Source organism: Mustela putorius, unplaced genomic scaffold (assembly GCF_011764305.1).
Source record: "Mustela putorius furo isolate JIRA1106 unplaced genomic scaffold, ASM1176430v1.1 tig00000698_pilon_pilon_pilon, whole genome shotgun sequence".
Taxonomy (NCBI): Eukaryota; Metazoa; Chordata; class Mammalia; order Carnivora; family Mustelidae; genus Mustela; species Mustela putorius.
Window position 1 is genome coordinate 10352428 of NW_025421449.1, and position 23623 is coordinate 10376050.

At 46.0% G+C, this 23623-nt stretch overlaps 1 protein-coding gene across 1 annotated transcript in view; it reads left to right on the forward strand.

The window, feature by feature from the left end:
* Nucleotides 1-314: 314 nt before the first annotated feature.
* SH2D4B (SH2 domain containing 4B) overlaps nucleotides 315-23623 on the forward strand; it is an 82841-nt gene continuing 59532 nt past the window's right edge. Inside the window, exons 1-2 of the mRNA XM_045083560.1 lie at nucleotides 315-856; nucleotides 22826-22981. Coding sequence (XP_044939495.1) covers nucleotides 678-856; nucleotides 22826-22981 — 335 coding nt within the window. The 5' untranslated portion in view covers nucleotides 315-677. The remainder of the gene's footprint in view (nucleotides 857-22825; nucleotides 22982-23623) is intronic.

Sequence of the window (23623 nt, forward strand, 5' to 3'; positions counted from 1 at the left end):
GAGAGGGCAGAGTTTTAAAAGCATTACCTCAGGATGCCAAATGTCCTGGAAAAGAAGAAGGTGGACAAGGTGGCAGCAGGTAGAGGGAGAGGAGCCTAGAGATTCCTGGCTGGCTCCTCTGGCCTGTTTGAAGTTGGCTCAGAAGTCATGAGTGGGCAGAACTGCCTCCTCCTCCTCTTACCCGCGGAGGAGAGATCGGTTCCTGGCTGGCCCGGCCAGTGTCATCGATACGACTGGTGTCGTCGTTACCTTCCATTAACAGATCACTCGACACCTGTCGGCCCAAGCAGGGCCGGGTCTGCGCACCGCCCTGCAGAGCTGGAGGCTTTGACCCTCCCCATTGTCCCTGAACCCCAGGGGAGGCCCAGACACAGGCGCTGCTGGGATGTGGCAACTGGTGACCCGACAGAAGGACTAGATTGCTCCTGATGCCTGCCCCCCACCCCTCGCCGGGGCCGGCTGCCTCTTTGCTTCCTGCTGCCTGGCCCCTGTTGCTGTCCTGGACAGAGGAGATGTGTTTGCTCCCAAGCGGAGGCAGCGTGACGATGCTACGCAGACGAGAGACACCCTGAGTGACCCTGCAGTGAGGAGCCGGGGGTGAGGAGGAGCCCAGGGTGTCCTCCCTGGCAGGGCTTCCCGGGCCGGCTGCCCTTCTGGTGGGCGCACCCCCGGACATCATGCTGCAGCAGATCCTGCATGACATGTACATCGACCCCGAACTCCTTGCCGAGCTCAGTGACGTGCAGAAGCACATTCTCTTCTACAAAATGCGGGAGGAGCAGCTGAGGCGCTGGAGGGAGCGTGAGGCTTGGGAGGCCCTGGCCCAGGCAGAGGGCCTCAGGCCCCCGAAAGTCAAGCGAGGTATGTGGCTGGGAGCCACCAAGAGGTCAACCTCTGGCCTCCCAGGAGGTGGAAAATTGATTGCTGCCAAGCTTTCTTCTTCTTCTCCTTCTCCTCCTCCTCCTTCTTCTTCTTAAAAGATTTTATTTATTTATTTGACAGAGACACAGTGAGAGAGGGAACACAAGCAGGGGGAGTGGGAGAGGGAGAAGCAGGCTTCCCACCAAGCAGGGAACCCAATGCAGGGCTTTCAGGGCTCAATCCCAGGGCTCTGGGACATGACCTGAGCCAAAGGCAGACACTTAACGACGGAGCCACCAAGCATGAGTATGATGAGAGCTAGGGACTCGAAATCCTTGTCCTGTGAGGATCTGTCCCCACTAGTCCAGCCTTTAGATTTCAACCAGGTCTGTGAGGCTCCAAGACTGCAGAGGGGGAGTCCTGATGGGGTGGGGGAATGGGGACTTGCTTGGTCTTGTTGTGGGAGGCCCAAATTCTGGGAAGACATTGTTGGGATCTCCAGCTGGGCCCAGACACCGGTGATGATCGCTTGGTGAAGGAGAGGGCATTCTCTTGACCTTCACCAGTGGTTCTAGGATGGAGGACCAGTGTGCAATGAGGACATGCTTGTCCTTCCCTTGTGCATGCCAGCACAGTGTTCTCAGCTAGGGCCCGCGCAAAGCACCCGGCTGCGCCTCACTATTTGCAGGTGAGAGGAAGCTTGGCTTGGAGAGAGGGTGTCAGGGACTGTCCTGCACTGAGAATGACCAGGCCTGAATGGCAGTAGCAGGTGCAGGGAAGAAACAGGCCTGACGTGCGTTTCGGATGGTTTTTATGCGGTCGTCTGCCTGCAGGCTGGTACACTTAGGATAAAGATGACATAGTCAGGACCTGGTGGAGGAGCCCGGGTCCTGCGAGGGACGGCCCTTCCTGTGGCTGCTGCACTCGACAGTCCCCCTAACTATATGATTGAGCAGAGTGCAGTGTAGACTTGATCTGTTTAGTTTTCAATCCAGGACAAAGTCCTAGATCTGGTCTGGGCATGCAGTCTCCTTGGTGACCTAGCTCCTCTCTCCACTCCAGGCTCCCCACTGGACCATCTTGGCCATGTGCCACAGACCACACTCACACCCATCGGGACATGCTGGCTGGACCTAGCCTCTCCCTTAGCACGAACGGTTCTTCCTATTGGGAATATCCCCCTGCCTCCTCCTCCTAACAAATTCCCCAGGACTAGTCCCTGGCCCCTGGAGTCTCTGGGGGATGCCCTTGGTGCAAGGAAGAACTTGCTTCTTTGCAGGTGCTTGGCAGGCAGGCCCCCCTGCCGCTCCCCCCCCCACACTATCATTTATCATCTCTTCCCCTGCCTCTCCCAGTGGTCTCAAAGCCACTGGAGCCTGAGACCATCCTGTCTTCCTACCTTCCATCCTTTGGTCTAGCACAGAGCTGGCAGACAGTTAAATCTCTGTTTTTTTTTTTTTGTTTTTTTTTTTTAAAGATTTTATTTATTTATTTGACAGAGAGAGATCACAGTAGGCAGAGAGGCAGGCAGAGAGAGAGGAAGGGAAGCAGGCTCCTGCTGAGCAGAGAGCCTGATGCGGCACTCGATCTCAGGACCCTGAGATCATGACCTGAGCCGAAGGCAGCGGCTTAACCCACTGAGCCACCCAGGCGCCCTAAATCTCTGTTTTGAATGAGACCTACAATAGGACCCCAAGCGGGAGGGCTCCAACTTGGTTGTGCATGGCCAGTTTTTAGGCTGGGGCCTCCCGAGCTGGGCCATGCTGGCGGCTGCTTCCCTAGCTGGTGGACATGACCAGCTGCCTCTCCAGCCCCACCCGGCCTCGGCCCTGGGGCCTCACACCATCCGTATGGCAGCTCTTCTGGGAGGAAGACAGATGCCCAAAAATTTAACTGCAAAAACATTTTTATGGCAATTTGTCACACACTGACGTCTACATTTTCATGTGTAAATTATACATTAAACTCATTTGGATTTCTGGTGCAGAAGACTCTTTTCCGGGTAATTAATTTTCTGATTTATAAAGAATGGAAAAGAGGAGAAAACACAGTGAGAAATGTGTGTGTTCCAGGTCAGGATTTTGTTCAGATCTTGGTTCTTGGCTTCAGTCCTGCCCATGGAAGTAACTGGGTGGACCATGGGGAAGCCTGGGGGGCTTGCTTGGCAGAGCTCTTGCTGCGGGGTCCGGGATGCACTGTGTGTCGTGCCCCTGTTCCTGATGGGGAAGCCGTGGCCCACAAAGTGACTCGATCTGCCTAAAGTCACCTGAATGCTAAGAAGTGGAGAAGGGAAGCTCATCCCGTGACTTTGACCTTGGGTCTGGTGACTGACGGTTTTCCATGCATTTGCTTCTGAACTCAGGCTTTGATTCCACAAATGATCTGTGCATGCATTCACTTGTTCATTCCTTCATTTATTCCTTCCCTTGTGCAACATTGCCAAGTGCTGACTTTGGTGAACGGGACAGGACTGTGACCGTTGAGACTGTGGGACACAGCCGACTGGAATGTTGGGAGCAGGGCTTGGCACACAGCCGGGGCATGGTGGCTCAGTGCCGGAGTAAGTGGAGACATGCCCTACTGGCTGGATCCTCCCTCTTCCTTGCCCTCGCCATCCCCATCCCATTCCCGGTATGTCTGGGAGGAAGCATCTGCTGTGCTTTGCCGAGGTGTGGATCCCCTTGGGATCCCCGAGCACACTTTACTCAGTCCTGGTGAGCCTGGAATGATACTTTGCCTCCTCCTGCCCTGCCCCAGTCCTGTCTTGTCCCCTAAATTCTCCTTCCCACTGGCTCTTTTCTAAGGACATTTCCCAACTCCTAGCAGACCTGACCTTGCTGTCCCAGGGGCCCCAGAAGGCAGGGCAGGGCAAGGTGTGCCCCGTCTTTGAGACCTTTCCTGCTATCCAGTCATTCCTGGAGAGGATAGTAGTAAACACTGGGGATACAGATCATTCTGTTTTACAGCAACTCGAGGGCTTTGTGGATCCTTGAACACACCCTTGGGGTCCATGCAGAAATGGGCTGGGTTAAAGATGACAGTCATGGCTGGGCACACATCACTCCCCTGACCATGCGGGCACGTCTTTTCTTGTTGGCACCTTATACTTTGGTGAGAATCTTCTGATGTTCTACCTTGCCGTGGAGAACACAGACCCTCAGCTTTGATTTCCTATCTACCCTCATGCTTGCTGTGTTGTCCCATGTCTGACAGGAATTAGTGCTGTTATGCTGAGGCTCTGGGAAGGCATGCTCTAACACTGTGTTCCTGTTAGATCGAAGCCAAGCTCCTCCAACATGACCATGACCTTCACACTCTCTTCCCCTGTTAAGAGCCCTTTCTCCACAAAAACCCATGCCACATGTCAGGAGTTGTAGAGCCTCACAACCTTTGGCCCTTCTGTGCTTGCTCAGTCATCCCTGTTTCTTGAGTGTGGACCTAGGTGTTGTCTGGGACAAGGGCTCAGGAGACAAGTTCCCATGGTAGCCAGACCCAGGGAGCTTCCCCACTCGGACCCATCTGTTCTGCCATGACGCACAGTTTCTGTCAGTGTTAAAGTGATTCCTCCATGACCACCTCTGTACCCATCTGCAGGTACTTTCCCTGGGAGCCAGACATCTTTCCCCACCGTCCTTCGTGGCTCACGCCAGTGAACCAAGGCTGCACACTCACAGGGTGCCTCCTCTCACCCACACGGCCAGTTCTGGGCCTGCGTCTTCCTGTGTTGGCTCTCTGGCCTGCCCCTTACTCCAGCCTGGGGAGTGTTCTAAGTCCCGTGGGCTCCGGCCCTCTCCACCTCCATCCCCTACCTCTGCCTTCTTTCTCTTTCCTGGGAGTCAGTCAGTAACCATAGCAACCTTGCCTCCTGGGCCAGGGTCCCTCCTAGCCTCCGTGTCCTCCTCCCTCCTCCTGTACTTGCCTGCACATGTTCCTAGTGTGGCCATGTCCCCTTGCTTCATGCTCACTCGCTCACTCTCTGCAACCCTCTCTTCACACAGCAGCCCAAGAAACTCTGTAACACATGGATCAGCTCATTCATCTCGCTGCCTCAGTGGCTCCCATTGTATTCAGAGGAAACAGGACCCTTCCGGTTGGCCAGCTGGCTGTGTCCCCTCTCCAGCCTACACTCCACTGGTTTGTGTCCCTCTGCGGGGAATGCACTCTCCCCAAATCCTCACGGGGCTGAGACCTCCCCTGACCACCCACCCTCCAAGGGTCCCATTTCCATCTCTCTCTTACCACACCCTAGAGGACTTTCTTTACAGAACCTTCCAGAATGACAAGTGTCTTTTTAACAAAATTGTGGTGAGATACACACAACATGAATTTTACCATTTTAGGTACATTAAAGTGTTCATTTCAGTGACAGCACATTCAAAGTGTCGTGTAGGGTCACCTGGGTGGCTCAGTCCATAAAGTGTCTGATTCTTTTTTTTTTTTTCCCTAAGATTTTATTTATTTGACAGAAAGAGACACAGCGAGAGAGGGAACACCAGCAGGGGGAGTGAGAGAGGAAGAAGCAGGCTCTCCACTGAGCAGGGAGCCAGATGTGTGGCTTGATCCCAGGACCCTGGGATCATGACCTGAGCCGAAGGCAGAGACACCTAACGACTGAGCCACCCAGGTGTCCCAAGATGTCTGACTCTTGATGTCTGCTCAGGTCATGATCTCAGGGTCCTGAGACCCAGCCACGCCTCCAGCTTGCAGTCAGCTGGAGTTTGCTTGAGATTCTCTTCTCCCTCTGCCCCTCCCCTGGCTCCTGTGTGTGCTCTCTTTCTCTCAAATAAATAAATAAATAAATAAATAAAGTCTAAAAAAAAAAAAATATTGTGCAACCACCACCACCATCTAGTTCCAGAACATTTTCAGCTTGGGAAAGAAACCCTTTACCCAGTAAGCACTCACGCCCCATCTCCCACCCCCCCACACACCCCCTTGGCCCTTGACAACAGGGCTGGTCTGTTTTCTCTCTCCATGGATTTGCTGCCCTTTTTTTTTTTTTTTAATGTATCTATTTGCCTGTTTGTGGTCTGTCTCTTCCATTAGCCTGAAGGTGCTGTGAGGCCATTGCTGCATCGCTGGCTTCTGTGCCAGCATCTGGATGTCTGGATGCGGGGGTGGGGGGGTGGGGGGTGGGCGTGGATGTGCAATTTGCCCACACCTGCTGTGTCATAGGAGCTGGACCGAAGGGGCGAATAGTAAAGCGTTGAGTGAACGGTGTGCGCTGTGCAGCGTGACTCCTCCTCTAGACCTTGAAAATCTGCATCCAAAGTATCAAAGTCACAGTACACTTGTGTTGGGGACACATGAAGTCCTGGTGATTCTGTCACTTTTTCACTCAGACTTATACCTCATTTCAGTTTCCTTCCTTGTTTTAGGATTTTGATTTGGATGTGAGCTTGACCAATAAGACTTTTTCCCCATGAATCTTTTTTTTTTTTTTTAAAGATTTTATTTATTTATTTGGCAAAGAGAGATCACAAGCAGGCAGAGAAAGGAGGAAGGAGGCTCCCTGCTGAGCAGAGAGCCCGATGTGGGGCTCGATTCCAGGACCCTGGGATCATGACCTGAGCTGAAGGCAGAGGCTTAACCCACTGAGCCACCCAGGCGCATCCCCCATGCATTTAAAAAAAATGTTTTTAAAATTTATTTATTTGAAAGAAGGAGAGAGAACGCATGAGCGGGGAGAAGGGAAAAGGAATAGGGAGAAGCAGACTTCCCTCTGAGCAAGGAGCCCGATGTGGGGCTCAATCCCAGGACTCTGGGATCATGACCTGAGCCAAAGGCAGATACTTAACCGACTGAGCCACCCAGGCACCAATTCTTAGTGTATATTTGCGTCTACCTTTTTTTGTTTGTTTGTTTTGTTTTTTGTTTTTTCTAGCTTCTTGGTACCATATTAAAGAGCATATGCTGTTTTAAAATTTATTTTAGGGGGTGCCTGGCTGGCTCAGTCAGAAGAAATTGTGACTCTAGATCTCAAGGCTGTGAGTTCAAGCCCCACTTTGGGTGCAGAGATTATTTAAATACATAAATATTTTAAAAATTTAGTTTTAAGAATGTACTGGAATACTTTTTAATCTATCTTTATCAGGAATAAAACATTATATGCTGAGGATGAGAAATATAAGGATTTAAAAATATTTTTCTTCATGATTTTCTTGGTATAATCAAGAAATTTTAGATTGATTTTATTTACCTTATTTGACCTTTCAAGATTTACGTCTTCTGCTTATAGTAGGGATTTCTTAGTTAATCATAGTTACAATAATTACTTGGACATTAACTCCACATTGTACAAGTGTCATTATTCCCTACGTTTTCTTTTTCCTCTGAGGGGAAAGTGATCAATGTTTTATTCCCCCTTTGTCCCTTTGCACAAATAGTTTGGCCAACCCAGCTGCATACCCCTCACTGTGGGCCTCAGCATGTCACACTTAAACGTCAAGGGAAACCTGTACTTGACACTGTCTTCCGCTGCATCCATGCTCTTGCTGACATAACGTGGTGGGACACGGTTGACCTTGCCATGTTGACTTCTTCAACCTTCTTGAATTCCAACAGTTTTTCAGTTGATGCGCTGGGGTGATGTCGGAGGCCATGACTTCATAGGATCATGGCTGGTAAGAGGAGAGGATGCCCCGGATTTCTGGATGAGAGTTGGAGCTGTTGTTCACAGCCCCTCTCCTGTTACCAGGGGCAGAGAGTCTAGGACATTGCAGTGGGGGAGGGGCTGGAAAGACTATTGCTGGAATCTCCCCCTTGGTTTCTCACAGGGCCTGCCATTAGTGCCCCATTCCTTTTGTTAAGAAAATATTTCCGGGTGGAAATATTCCTGGGTGGCTCAGTGGGTGAAAGCCTCTGCCTTTGGTTCAGGTCATGATTCCGGGGTCGTGGGATGGAGCCCCACATTGGGCTCTCTCCTCAGCAGGGGGCCTGCTTCCCCCCCCCCTTCTCTCTACCTGCCTCTCTGCCTACTTGTGATCTCTGTCAAATAAATAAATAAAATCTTAAAAAAAAAAAGAAAAGAAAATGTTTCTTGTCAATATGCAAATATTCAAGGAACAATTCTGGGGAGGGGAATATTTAGTTTTGTTTCAGAGAATATATGTGATGAAGAGAGAAGAGGAGTCTGGGGTTGAGGCTCGGTGTCCAGACTCTTGTGGGGGGACACTAATTAGTTTAATTAGTTTACTTAGGACACGGATTAGTTTAATTAGTTTACCCCTGGGTAAACAGGAGGTAAAAAGTCCCTCGTGGCACGGTAACTGGTGAATGGGGGCTGACTGTGGGTCTGAGGGGTCAGTCAGGGTGGCGGATGAGCAGTGCGGGTGGAACCAGCTTCTGGGCACCGAGAAGTCAGGCAAGAAGAATGTCATGAGACGTGTGCGTGTGTGGTGACAGGGCTGTCCACCTGAGCGCAGAGAGCTGTCCTAGCTCCCGTGACTTGCCGATCGGCACCTGCTGCTCGCAGGCTGTATTTGGGGGCCGACAGACCGTGTTCACTCTTCTGGATTCTCACACCCGAAGGGATGCTCTATGAGCTCATTTTCTGAGGGGCTCAGGGGTTAGAAATAACAGTCACCGATCAATTCTTCACCCTTGGGTTGGGTCGATGTTATTTTCAAAATGCCTCTAGCATGGTGGAATGGAACCGGGTCACCTGGATTTTCTTCTTGGTTCCATTTTGACCTTTGAAAGTCACCTGTGTGATGGGAATAACCACCTTTTCTCCACTGGGAGGATTCATAAAGCTTTTTCAGCAAGTGGGAAGAGCTCCTGCCACATGTGGGGTGCTTAAGTCCTATTTCTCTCCTTCCTTTCCTCCCTCTTCCCTCCCAATGCTGGTGGCAGATCCTCTAGGGACTGGCTCAGCCTCTTCCTGGGAGCTCCGCCACTGGACCCGTCCGTGGTGGCTGTGGGACCAGCTGCCTCATGGCCTGGCCAACCTCCACTTTATTCTAGAGTCCCCGCCTTGGGCCAGTGGAGCCTTGCCTGTGTCTGCCAAATCAACCCTCCTTATGTGGTTTATTTTTTAGGATAAGTTGGAGGAAACTCAGTTATGTCACTAGAGGCTACTCTTGGTTCTTGGGATGCTGATAAGCACCTTTCCTGTGGATCGGACCAAGATGTGATATGGGGGATGCAGGACTGATCTGTGCGGAATTGCTGTGGTCTGTGGATAGGTGGAGGCATGGCATGTGTAGCCTGGGACCACCCTGTTTGTAACCGTGCGGCTGGGCGTGGGGCCTTGTCCAGGGCAAGGTGATGGAACAAAGGCTAGGGTGCTCTGACAACCTTGTGTGTGTGCACGTGTGTGTGTGAATGGTATGCGTTTTCCTGGTACTTTGGGGCATGGAGATGGGGGCTGGGGCCAGACGCTTCTGTTCTACCTGCCGCACGGTCACAAACAGGACTGGTGAGCCTTCCACCAGCTTTGTGGACTTGACTAATGGGGCCCTAATTTCTGGTTTGCTAGCCTCCGTGTTCTGCCTCTGCAGGGCAGACAGCAGGGTAGGACGGCTGCACTGGTGAGTGAGCTCCTGGGGGTAATGTCATTTGCAGTGGGTGAGGGGTTTCCAAGTGGCTCTGAGGAGGTAGGAGCCACTGTGCCACATTCTGAGCCAATGTTGTATGCACAGTGCTGGCTGCAGGGGCCTCTGGTTCCTTTGCAGCCCACCACCTTGGCCCCTTTTCCTTTCCGCCTCTCCCAAGCCCAGCGGTATGGTGCTGATTGAGGCAGCACCGCCTGGCCAAGGACGCCAGGGTCCATGGCTCCCCATGTCCTGTGTACTACTTTCAGAAAGTGAAAAGTCCAATGTCACTGGTAAACCACACCAGTGCACATTAGAACAGGAAGATAGGCAAATATCAAAGAAGTTTGCAGGTTCCCAAAGAGCCAGGGCCCTCTGGGATTGGGCAGGTAAGAGGCGGGCCAAGGGTCAGTGGCCCAGCAGAAAACTTGACTTTCCGAGTAGTTCCTTGTCCTCTCCTGGCTGCTGCCGAAGCTCAAGGACTTTGAGCGGATGAGTCTTGCTCAGCTCTGGATGCAAGGCAGCCCTTCTCATCCTTGTTGCAAGGGGGATGCCTGGTGAGCTGTGCTCAGGTTTAATTTCTCTCCCCTTGCCGCGGGGGTAACCATGCCTGCCACCCCCCTGCTTCCCTCCCTCTCCACCTCCCTACTTCCTGTTCCAGGTGGGAGGTCAACAGGGGGCAGTTTCTGAGAAAGGCCAGCAGCTGGTATCTCCTGGCTCCCTGTAACCTGACCACCGGTCTCAGCTGGCTCAGGGTAGTTGTGTATAAATAACAGGTTGCAGACAGTTGCCTGTTCCTCAGTGCATCTTTCCGAGCGGCTGGCATTACTGCTTTCCAGGGTTTTCTCACGTGAAAATTAGCATAGCTTCTTAGGGTTTTCCAATTCGGAACCAGATTTTGCATTTGACTTTGGGGTCTAAATTCTTTGGGGGGGGCATTTTCACACCGATTTTTCTGAGGATCTTGCAAAATTACATGACTTTAGGCTTCCGGGGCATTTATTTCATTTAATTAATTTATTTTTAAATATTTATTTATTTTGTGGAGAGGGGCAGAGGGAGAGGGAAAGAAAATCTCAAACAGACTCCACACTGAGCATGAGATCACAACCTGAGCCGAAACCAAGTGCTGGACGCTTAACCGACTGAGCCACCCAGGTGCCCTCGGGGTTATTTACTTTTATCTTATCATTTCACTCATATGTTCATTTTCTGGCCACCGCAGTTGGGTTCTCACAGCCAGACTCTGTGAGATGCTAAGGATTTAGGAAGTTGGTCTGTGCCCCTGGTATGTGTGTACCCCTTCATTTTACAGATTAAGTTATTTTGTGCCTTACGTGTTGTTCCACATAAATATGCTGGGCTGATAACGAACACCAGTGAGACTGGGGTCCAGAGACTTCACTGGCATATTGACTGGGCTGTGTCTGAACTGAGGGGCGGTGGGATTGATCGTGGGGGTATTGAGGATTTCCCAGTAATAATGACACCAAGTCCCAACATACATGGGGCATTATGGTATTGGTGGCAGATCTTGGATTTGTTTCTTTTTCTCCCAGGAGAGACAAGCCTTCTAAGAGGATGTTGCATGGAGCTTGGGGAGTCAGATGAAAAGCCATTTTACATTCACAAGAGTAGTTCTATTTCTTCTTCTTCTTCTTCTTTTTTTTACAATTTATTTTTCTTTTACATATTTCAAAATTTTATTTTATCTTTTAAGTATTCCAAGATTCATTGTTTATGCACCACACCCAGGGCTCTATGCAATACGTGCCCTCCTTAGTACCCACCACTAGGCTCACCCCATCCCTCACCCCTCTCCCCTCCAAAACCTTCAGTTTATTTCTCAGAGTCCACAGACTGTCATGGTTTGTCTCCCCCTCTGATTTCTCCCAGTTCACTTTTCCTTTCCTTGTCCTAAAGTACTCTGTGTTATTCCTTATGCTCCACAAGTAAGTGAAACCATATGATAATTGACTCTCTCTGCTTGAGTTATTTCACTATCATAATCTCTTCCAGTCCTGTCCATGTTGATGCAAAAGTTCGGTATCCTTTTTGATGGAAGCGTAATATTCCATTGTATGTAGGGACCATATCTTCTTTATCCATTTGTCCATTGAAGGGTATCTTGGTTCTTTCCACAGTTGGGCGATTGTGGCCATTGCTTCTATAAACAATGGGGGTACAGTTGACCCTTCTTTTCAACTTCTTGAGGAACCTCCATACTGTTTCCCACAGTGGTGCACCAGCTTGTGTTCCCACCAACAAGGCACGAGGGCTCCTATTTCTCCCTAGTCTCTCCAACACTTGTTTCTTGCATTTGGACCGATAATATCTTGATTAAATGTTGACATTAGTGCCCCCTTTATTTTTATTTAAACACTACATACACAGTGGAGACCTACATTAATGCCTTCCTAAAATTTTATTCCTCCATCTCTCTCCCAATATACAACCCTTATTAAATTCAGTGCACATCATTCTTATATCCTTGCCATTCTGTGATATATATTTTGTATTCACTATGTTGCTTAATCATTATATGAATGACATTTTGCTATATGCAACCTGAATTTAATTTTGTGGTTCTGCATTTTTAAAAGGCATATATTTATATTGTTCAAATGTATTTATTTTTCTTGCTATAGAGTATTACATGATAAAAAACATATCATGATTTATTTGTCCATTTTTCTTTATTGGGTATTTATGTTGTTTCCAATTTTTCATATTTTGAAGTGTTAAATTTGAATAATATTTTCTCATTCGGTTTTCTCTGAGCACATTTGAAGGAGATTCTGTAAGTTATGTACCTGAAGTACTATTCCTTAGTAATGATGAATAGCATTTTCTGCTTAACTGAATGTTACCAAAGATCTTCCAAGTGGTTGTATCAGTACCTTGTATCATCAGCAATTTGTAACAATTATTGTTGCTCCATATCCTTTCCAACACTTGCCTCATCAGACTTTTTACAAGATTCTTTCCAATCTTGTAGGAGTGAAATGATTGTTCATTCTTGTTTTTATATGCTTCTGTCTAATTAGTGATAAAGTTAGGTCTCTTTAATATGTTAGTTTACTGTTTATGTTTCCTCTCCCGTGAAATGTCTGTTCATATCAATAACCAGACAGCAACGTGTTAAGCTCAAAGAACAGAAAATCCAATCTGCAGGGATTTTCCTAGGTGGGGTTTGTTTTCCACCTAAGCAAAAAAAAAAAAAAAAAAATCTAGAAATAGGCAGACCGGAACTGGGTTATTGGCTTTGTGATGTCATTAATGTTGCTGGTTCTTCTTTCATGATCTTAAATGGTAGCTTAGTATATTGGGTCTTCAGGTAGTTCTTGTGTTTTTTTTTTTTTTTTTTTTTTTTTTTTTTTTTTAGCATCATGTGAAGAACAGAGGGAGGAAAGACTAGGTGTTAACTGTATCTAGACAGCAAACCTTTCTCACAGTCCCCTCACTACCTCCTACCTATAATAATTGGCCAGAACTTTGTCACATGGCCACCCTTTCCTGGAAGGGAGACAGAAGATGAGAACTTCAACCAAGGATATTGCTGTTTTGATTAAACTCTCTCTGTGTACTAAAACAAGGAAGCAACAGAAGGAGGGTAGAGGGCTAACCGGTAGGTAATGGAGGGCATTTGGGACACTGTATGTTGCCTTTACTTCTGGGGTTGTTTATTATTTTCTTATTAGTTTATAAGAATTCCTTGTATATTCCAGATAAATATTATTATTTTAAAATATTTTATTTATATATCTGAGAGAGTGAGAGCGTGAGGGAGCACAAGTAGGGGGTGGGACAGAGGGTGAGAAAGAATCTCAAGCAGACTCCCTGCTGAGCCCAGAGCGGAAACCAAGTCAGACACACCTAACTGGCGGAGCCACCCAGGAGTCTCTATTCCAGATCAATAGTTGTTGGCTTTTTTTTTTTTTTTTCCCCAGTCAAGATTCTGTAAAAAAATTAAGCCCCAATATTCGAGCAGTGATTCTTGAAGGGTGGTCTCTGGATTCCTGGAGGCCTGAGACTCTCCACATCAACAAGGTTAAAACTGTTCTCACAATAATACTGAGGTGTTCTCTGATCTACTCACCATGTTTACACTCGTACTAATGATGCGAAACCAAGAGCAGGTGAATCTGCTAGTAACTTAGGAGCAGTAGTCATTGTATTTTTTCAGTCACACATCACTCCTGGATGAAACAGTAAGCCTGTTCATTTGATTGTATGACAAAATGGGAAGTATGTATAGAGCATTTCTGCTGCATATTTGAGGAGGATGGGCATCTGCAGGAAAAGCTCTGTGGGATTTCCTTTTCTTTTTTTTTAAGATTTTATTTATTTATTTGTCAGAGAGAGATCACAAGTAGGCAGAGAGGCAGGCAGAGAGAGAGGAGGAAGCAGGCTCCCTGCTGAGCAGAGAGCCCGATACAGGGCTCGATCCCAGGACCCTGGGATCATGACCTGATCCGAAGGCAGAGGCTTAACTCTCTGAGCTACCCAGGCGCCCCCACTGTGGGATTTCTTAAGTCACGTGCTGCGCTAGCCTCTTTATTCCTAGAATGCCATTTTTACTTGAAGGAAGACTGACAGACAAGCTAGGTCTTTTGTAAGACTTGGGTATTTGGAAGTGAATAAAGTGAATCTGTCACTTCAAGAAAAACAACCGATGGAATTTATGCCAATGATAAAATCCCAGCTTTTAAGAAAAAATTAGAATTTTGGGAAGACTTCTGTCACCAACAGTTTATTAAATTCCCAACACGTAGAGGCTTTTCTTAGGAGATTCATTGTGATATTAACAAACATGGTTTTCTGATATTATAAAAATAAAATATGTGCACATTTGGAATATTTGCTTGACTCTGTGAACCAACATTTTCCAAAGGACCAATGGATAACTTTGGAAGATCAGGCATTAGTGCATAATTCATTTGAAGCACAGAATAAACTAATGAATTTTTATTTTATTTTGCGTTTTAAAATTTAAAATTTTTTATTTTGAAACAACTTTAGACTTGGGGAAGAGTTGCGAAGTGGCTCAGAGAATTCCCACATTGCCTTCACCCTGTTTCCCTGAATGGTAACATCTTGTGTTACCTTGGTCCACTGATCAAAACTAAGAAATTAACATGACCAATGAGTTCTAATATAACAAACTACAATAAATTCAGTGACATTTTTTTCAGGTTATATCACAACTAGCTTTTAAGAACTACCATTTGTTTGGGTTTCACTGTAGTATCAAAGAAGATTATCAATAAATATCTGAAAAATTATCCATGTTTTTCTTTTCTTCTCTTTTCTAACTATATATCTGTGAGAAGTAAAAAAAATTTTATATACTTCAACTAAAATTACATATTGCAACAGAGTGAATGTAGAAGCCACATGAGAATCCAGCTACTTTCTCTTAAGCTGAACATCAGATAGATTTGCAAATATATGGAACAAGGCCACTCTTCTGATTAAATATTTTTGTTCTAGAATATATAGCTATTTTTCATAAAAATGTCATATATGGTAATAAATAATGAATTTGCCGTTATTTTAAATAAGCATTAATTTTTTTCTGGTTTTAGTTTTGAATATAGTAGATATTAGTAGACATGGCTCAAATAAATAAAATCATTTGAGTTACTTGATATTTTTAAAGAATGTAAAAGGGTCCTGAGAGCAAATTACCTGAGAACAGCTTCCCTAAAGACCCATTGTATGTAATGGGTTAACTTTTCTATAATGCATCGAGGCCAGTACTATCTATGTACCATCTTTGGGAGAACTGAGAAAAATCGTCATTCAAATTACATTTTATAGAGCTTATCGGGTCTCACAGGAGCCCAGTAGGGAAAGCTTGTTGTAGACATTAATAAGTTAATAGATGTAAAATATGTTGAACCGTGATTAGCAGATAAGCCCTCTGTAGATGTGAGCTGTTATTATTGCTTTAATTAATTCCTGCAATCATTTGACAGTTATGTGTACTCAAATATCTTCTCTCTGCTGGTGGCCTGATTTTTAATTGTCTTTATGGTGTGCCTTTTTGTGTAGAAACTTTAAGTTTTAATCTGTGTTCAAATTTATCGACACTGTTTCTCATAGTTCATTCTTTTTACATCTCATAGAAGAAATTCTTCCCTTCCCCAAAGTTATAATGATGTGCTTTTATACTTCCCTCTAAAAATTTCCAAGTTTCCAAGCATTCCTTTTCACCAACTCATGAAACCACTCTTGTTAAGATAAGCATCCCATCATGGTGCCAAATTCAGTGGCTGGTCCTCTGTCTTCAATCTGTTGACCCATGAGCAGCCTTTGACTCAGTCCATGTTTCCTTAATTCCTGAAATTCTTTCTCCCTTGGGCTTCAGGGATATAGCTTTTTTGGGGTTATTCTCCTGCTCATAATCTTCTTTGTCCTTGGCTTTTTCGGCGGTCTTCCTCCTAAGTGTTGAAGTGACCTGGACCTCCAACTTTGCACCTCTTCTCTCTTCTATCTGTCTTACGTTCTCTTCGTTCTCATCTTGTTTTGTGGCTTTAAATGTCTAAACACTGATGATTCCAAAAATGTACACCTTAATTCTAGCCTCTCCTCTCAACTCTGTTTCATTCAACTTCCTCTTGGATATCTAATAAGCATCTCAAACTTCATTTGACCCAAACAGAATCACTGATTTCTCCAAGTTGTTTCTTCCATGGTGCCAAACCCATTCATTCTGTTGTTTCAGCTTGGAATGTTGGACTTTTCTCGTTGTCTTTCTTTCACAATTCACATCCAGATTTTAGGAAATTTTGCTTTTTCCTTCAGCATATGTCCTAAACCTTAATCACGTTGCGCCTCCTCCCACTATGGTTGGGGCTGCGGCTTCTCCACCTTCCTTCCCACTCTCCTTCCTGCCCCCTTTGCAGCCACAGTGGCCTCTGCTGTCCTTTGAGCTCACCAAGCACATCACCAGCCCCTCCCTCAGTAATGATCCTGTTCAGGCTCCTGCCTTGCCCATAGAGCCTTCGTTCCTGCTCACCCTCTAGGAGTCAGATTCCTAGTGACCCCTTGTTTGCTTCAGGACCAGGTGGAGTCTAAGGCTTCAGCGCTGCTCTCTTCTTCACTTTCCTGTTTCGTATAGATTCCCAATACAATTTCTTGTATTCCTATGCATTTTGTCTTGCCATTTTGTATCTATTATTGTTATGTGTTCGGAGAAGAGATGTACATCTTTACTGGGACATCCAAAAGAAAAGCTTTTATGCCTGTAATTTTTCTTGTGAGCTCACTATTATGTGTGCTTATATTTTTTGGCTACATTTCCCCTTTATGTAATATGTAATTGCAATTTTGATTTTTTCTGAGGTTCATAGGTTATCTAGGAGATACTTTCTTTTCTTTTTTATGTCCAAGAGAGAGAAAGTGAGAAAGTATGATCAGGGTGAGGGGGGGAAGAGAGACTCTTAAGAGGATCTTTAGCAGGCTCTAGGTTTAGCACAGAGCCTGATGCAGGGCCTGGTCCCATCACCCTGAGATCCTGACCTGAGCCGAAACCAAGAGGTGGTCCTTTTTTTTTTTAAAGATTTTATTTATTTATTTGAGAGAGAAGGAAGAGATAAAGAGATAGTGAGAGAGAGCATGAGCCAGGTAGAGAGGGGGAAGCAGGCTCTTCACTGAGCAGGGAGCCCTATGGGGGGCTCCATCCCAGAACCCTGGGATTGTGACTTGAGCTTAAAGATATTTAATCGACTGAGCCACCCAAGAGCCCACTAGAAGATATTTTCTTTTTTTTTTAATTTTTTATTTTTTATAAACATATATTTTTATCCCCAGGGGTACAGGTCTGTGAATCACCAGGTTTACACACTTCACAGCACTCACCAAATCACATAACCTCCCCTATGTCCATAATCCCACCCCCTTCTCCCAAACCCCCTCCCCCCGGCAACCCTCAGTTTGTTTTGTGAGATTAAGAGTCACTTATGGTTTGTCTCCCTCCCAATCCCATCTTGTTTCATTTATTCTTCTTCTACCCACTTAAGCCTCCATGTTGCATCACCACTTCCTCATATCAGGGAGATCATATGATAGTTGTCTTTCTCTGCTTGACTTATTTCGCTAAGCATGATACGCTCTAGTTCCATCCATGTTGTTGCAAATGGCAAGATTTCATTTCTTTTGATGGCTGCATAGTATTCCATTGTGTATATATACCACATCTTCTTGATCCATTCATCTGTTGATGGACATCTAGGTTCTTTCCATAGTTTGGCTATTGTGGACATTGCTGCTATAAACATTCGGGTGCATGTGTCTCTTTGGATCACTACATTTGTATCTTTAGGGTAAATACCCAATAGTGCAATTGCTGGGTCATAGGGCAGTTCTATTTTCAACATTTTGAGGAACCTCCATGCTGTTTTCCAGAGTGGCTACACCAGCTTGCATTCCCACCAACAGTGTAGGAGGGTTCCCCTTTCTCTGCATCCTCGCCAGCATCTGTCATTTCCTGACTTGTTGATTTTAGCCATTCTGACTGGTGTGAGGTGATATCTCATTGTGGTTTTGATTTGTATTTCCCTGATGCCGAGTGATATGGAGCACTTTTTCATGTGTCTGTTCGCCATCTGGATGTCTTCTTTGCAGAAATGTCTGTTCATGTCAGAAGATATTTTCTTAATTACTAATTTATTAATGGCTTTTAAAAATGGTTATTTTTCTATAAATTTCCAATTTTTCCTGTTATTATTAGAGATTATGGCCTATAATTTTTTTATCATGATTGCAAGCTCAAGAGGAAAAACAAGTATAGTCTCAAAGCTTAAGGAATAAGGTTCTGTAATTGTTAAATAAAAATTTTTTCACAATATTATTCAAATCTTCAATATTATTAATTTTTAAAATCTGTGTGATCCACCAACCTCTGAATAAACACAGTAAAATTCCCCACCATATATACATTTTCAAATTCTCTTTGAATTGCTAGGAGTTTCTGTTTGATGCAATTTTCTGCTATGTTGTATCCAGTTTTATGACTTATATTTTCTTTGTGGAATGTATTTTTGTTGTCACACAATATTCTTCTTTGTCTTTTTTTTAACACATTTGTCCTTGCATTTGCTTTGCCCAATATTGCCACTCCTGCTTTCTTTTTGCTCAACTTTGCATGGTCTACTGTTGCCTAGCTCTTTACTTTTAACGTTTTCTTGTAAAAAAGAGTGTTTTAAAAAATATTTACTCATTTATTTTATTTTTTTTAAATTTTTATTTATTTATTTTTAAAGATTTTATTTATTTATTTGGCAGACAGAGAGATCACAAGTAGGCAGAGAGGCAGGCAGAGAGAGGAGGAAGCAGGCTCCCTGCTGAGCAGAGAGCCTGATGTGGGGCTCGATCCCAGAAGCCTGGGATCATGACCTGAACCGAAGGCAGAGGCTTTATAACCAACTGAGCCACCCAGGCGCCCCTTACTTATTTATTTTAAAGAGAGAGCGAAAATGTACGTTCGAGAGCATGAAGGGGGCAGGCGGAGAGGCAGAGAGAGAAGCAGACTTCCTGCTGAGCCTGGAGTCTGATGTGGGACTCGATCCCAGGATCCTGAGATCATGACCCGAACTGAAATTAAGAGTCAGATGCTCAACCACTGAACCACCCAGATTCCCCCAAAAGTGTATGTTTTATTTAAATAAAACTGTTAGATTTTATTTTATTTATTTATTTTAAAGATCTATTTATTCATTTGAGAAGGGGAGTAGAGGGAGAGGGAGAGAGAATCCTAAGCAAACTCCCTGCTGAGCATAGAGCCCAATGCAGAGCTCGATCTCATGAGCCTGAGATTACAACCACGGGTCAGATGCTTAAACAACTATGTCATCCAGGTGCCCCTAGATTTTATTTTTTAATCCTATCTGACAGTCTCAGAATTTTAACGGAAGAATTAATTCTGTTCATGTTTTTGTGTTAGTGAATGTACTTAGGGTTTAGAGCTTTGGTGTTATTTTGTGTTATCTATATCCATTTGGGATGTGCTTGACCTGACATACTGGAATATCTGGCAAATAGTTGCTTAATTAAATCAACATTTCATGTTTATATGATCACATTTCATTTGATAATGGTACAACTGCATTCTTCAAAGTTTGTTATTTGTCTCAGATGGTGAGGCCTCTGGAGGTCCCTGCATGGCTAGTAGGAGCGTAGCTGCTCAGGAAAATCATCAAGGCCCTGCCTCCTTCTCTCTTTGCACTTTCTGGCCTTTAGCTGTGGCTTTCTTCCTCATGGTGGCAAAAGTCTTCCGGCAATTCCTGGCTTCTTGTCTTCAGTCCAGGGAGGAGGAAGGAGGAAATAAAAGAGGAGGAGTGAAGGGATTTTTCCTAAGGAGATTTCCCTTTTGGTTCAGAGGGGAAAGCCCTTTACTAGGAATTCTGCTTATATCTGCTTTGTCAGAAACCGGGGACATACAGTTCTCCTAGACTGATCCCTCGCTAATTCTACTTGCCCTTTGAGGCTGGCATAGAAACTTGCCTCTCTTGAAGCTGCAAGATTCCTACACACCCTGAGCAGATGTGGATTTTCTGATAAGGGAGGATGGCACGGTTGGAGGGGCGGTGGCTGGGCAGTGTCTGCTCTAATGCTACATAGTGTTTGTTTCCTCTTGCCCTTCACAGATCTTTACAAGATTGATAAACCTATTATCATTTATTCCCCCCCCACTATTAATCTGGAAGTTTTAGAATGTTAATAGTGTTTTATCAGTCATAACTCAGCCTGTGGTTCTCTATGACAATGTTGCTTTTACCATGAAAAAGAGTAACAGTAGCCTCCTTATATTAGTCAGGGAGTTAATGCTGCTTTAGGCAATGGATAATCCCTGAAATTTCAGTGGATTAGTATAAAGAAGGTTTATTTCTTGATGTGGATTGGGTAGCTCTTCTGGGTCACTGGCTTGCAAACACTCATGGATCAGGCTGCTTTTTTCCTCGCAGTAGTGCCATCTTGGATGACATGGGGGGATGAGAGACGGTATTTGGAAAAGTCACACCAACCGCAACAGTCGCAGCCTGAAAGGGTACAGATCACCTCCTCTGACATCCACAGTCTAAAATTCATTCACATGGCCACATGGGATTGAAGGGGAGCTGAGGAAAGTAGTCACATAGTGGACTCAGGGAGGAGAACCGTGCCAGACAGTATGGTGGTGGTCCCAGATTGTCATTCTGGTCCCGCCTACATTGCGTTCTCCTCTTCCATATAAATACACTCATCACCACCTTAAGGGGATACTCTCAAGTCCCAGGCAGTCACTGCATCCTGCCCGAAGTCCACCGTCTGCATGGGTTCTGCATTAATCTCTCTAATGTCTGGGGGTGGCTGAAAAGTCATGTCATCTAAACACCCTCCTCCTTTAGCACACAGTGTGCGGCGGTAGAGCGGAGTGAGAATGTACACCATGGAAAAGGGGAGAATGTGAGCCCTACTTGGTCACTAGCTGATAGCATTCCTGCAGTCCCCACAGGTCAGGCTGTGCCAGTTTTCTGCCCCGGCACTGAAGGGACAGACTTCAATAAGGGCAGGACTGTGCCCTCGAGGAGCCGCCTCCCTGTTCTTTGCTCCCTGTGGCCTCATCTGAGGTGAGTGTTGAGGACCACGCCCTCTTTGGACCACTACTGTCTTTGAAACCTTCTTCCTGTCTATTCATTGAGGTTGGGTACCTAAGAGTGGTTGACGTCTTAACAATCAAAGGCTTTTTTCAGCCCAGACTCAAAAAACTTAGGAGGCTTCTGATCTGTTCGGTTCCATGTTCCTGTAACCACAGCTTTTCTAGACATTTTTTGCAAGTTGACTGCCATTCTCTGCCTCTAATCCCCTGTATCTCTCCTTTGAACCAAAGGGCATCTATCTATCCCAGGATTTTTGAAAAATATCACAAGAGATTGTACTCTTAAGGCACTTGTGTTAGCCTGACTCCTCTGACAAGCAGAGACAGGGATGGGGTTACACACACAAGAACTTTATTCAGGAAATACAAATGTCCTCGTGGGAAAGAAGTGACAGAGTCCTGGAGGAGTGTGGGAGAGCCATTGTGTAGCAACACAAGCTTGACATTGAGTGAAAGAGGTGTGGAAGGCAGAGGTGTTCTAGGCAGGAGGGAGGGTGGTAGGAGGGGAGGGTTATTAGACAGTCATGCAGCCCGAGGGAGGTTTGTCAAGGGTCATTGACATTGCCCATCCGAAGTCTGCTGTTCTCCAGGAATGGGCCCACCATGGTCAGTCAAAGCCTGGGAGCCGCCTCTGGGAAGCATGGTGGCCGGCAAACACAGGCACGTAGGAACTGAAGAGCTTGCTCCCTTCAGCTCCCCTGCAGTTGGATGACCGTGGAGCACATTCTGGCCACCGCAGTGTTCTATGCCCTTGGTCATTTTCTTTACCTTAGAAGTTCTATTGGGCTCTGTCATGCAAACTTTAAGAAAATCCCCTCTCTTGTACTTTGGGCCCTAGAAGCAGGTGGTTTTTTCCAATCCTACAAAGTCCCAGATTGCTGTGTTCTCTCTATTCCCTTTCATTTTTACTTGCAAAGCACTCAGTTCTTTCTGAAACTCACTTCTTTCTCTTAACACCTTGCTGAACACAGCTGCTGGCCAGCAACATGCACCACTAATGTCCTGTTCGCCCATCTCTTGCCTCAGAGTGGCAGGTTTGGAAGGTGTGAGGGTCTGCCTTTCCAGTTACCCTGACTGCTGATTTTGTCAGATGTTTTGCTCTTGTGTTAACACGGACCCCTAGGCATTCCTTCTGTCTGCTGCGGAATTTTACCTCCTTGCTAAGGCAATGACACATAGTTGATATTTCTGTTCCTGCACCGTCAGGTTTTGGGGATCAATTTCCATTTTAGTCACGGTGATCAATGGAATCTGTTGCAACAGGTGAACGAAGCAATCTCAGTGGCTTAATAGGGCACCAGTTTATTTCTTGCTCATGTTACAGGTTGCTGTGGGTCAGAGGCCTAGGCTCTGTATCTTGCAACACTGTCTCCAATTCCTTATTTCCAGCCAGTGGACAGGAGGGAGGGAGAGAGAGAGAAGGCGTGGACAGACAGATGGACACACTCTCTCCTGCTGTTCTGTGTGCTGAAGATCTCCGAGGCGCTCAGCCACCGACCCCAGTTCCAGCCTCGGGCACCTGCTTCAGCGGGTTGACTTGGCAGCTGTGTTGCTCCCTGGAGAGAGTGTGAAGGAGAGGTGGAAGTGGACCTGCACTCAGGCTGATCTCTCTCTGGGAGGCTTTTTGTAGATGACAATGTTGTGTAGAGACAATGTTGTGTAGAGACAACATTGTGTAGAAACAACATTGTGCACCATTGGCCAACCTAGCTCCTCCTGGACTGATTATAACTCAGACCTGTTTCTTCTTCCTTCCTTGTTCCTCCTTCCGCTGTGAGGCAGCAAGCGACAAGCACATCCAGTGGCTCCTGGGGGCGGATGGTGACGTCTGGGTCTGGATCATGGGAGAAGGTCCCGGGGACAAGCCCTATGAAGAGATCTCTGAGGAGCTGATTGCAGAGAGGGCGCGGTTGCAGGCCCAGAGGGAGGCGGAGGAGCTCTGGTGAGAGGTGTAGATGGGTGTTGGGTGGGGTCTGCACATGATGCCCAGGCTGGGTCCAAGCTGAAGGACCGTAGGCTGTGGGTGGAAGGGAGCAGGTCCCAGGCAGCAGGCTGACCCTGTTGAGCTCAGCTAAGATTAGGGAACCAAGGATCAGAGTCTTCATCAAGTAGATCTTGTAAGCTCAGATCCTGGCTCCCCCAGGGAGTAGTGAGCTGATCTGGGGTCTCGGTTTTCACATCTGTGTTGTGGGCCTAACACCCTTTCCATCTGGACGTAGTTTGGGTTCACTGAGATAATACAGATGGGACAGTAGAGGAACTGGATTCACCATTGTCATCAGCTTGTTCCTCTTCCTTTTAGCTGCATTTTGCACCCAATGTGGATAGTTGAGTCCCTGGTGAGATTTGGAGTCAGACTTCTTTCATAAACAACTTTTAACTTTTTTTTTGGTCCAAGTTGGAGAGCCATATGAAGTTGACTCCAACATTTCACCCCACAACTTTTAATGACAGTATTTTAATTGTAAAATTGTAACAACAATCAAACACCCACCGCCTAAGATAACTATGGTGAGCATTTAGGCAACACCTTGATAAATTGATTAATATAGATTCACAATGTTATTTAAGATTACTATATGGT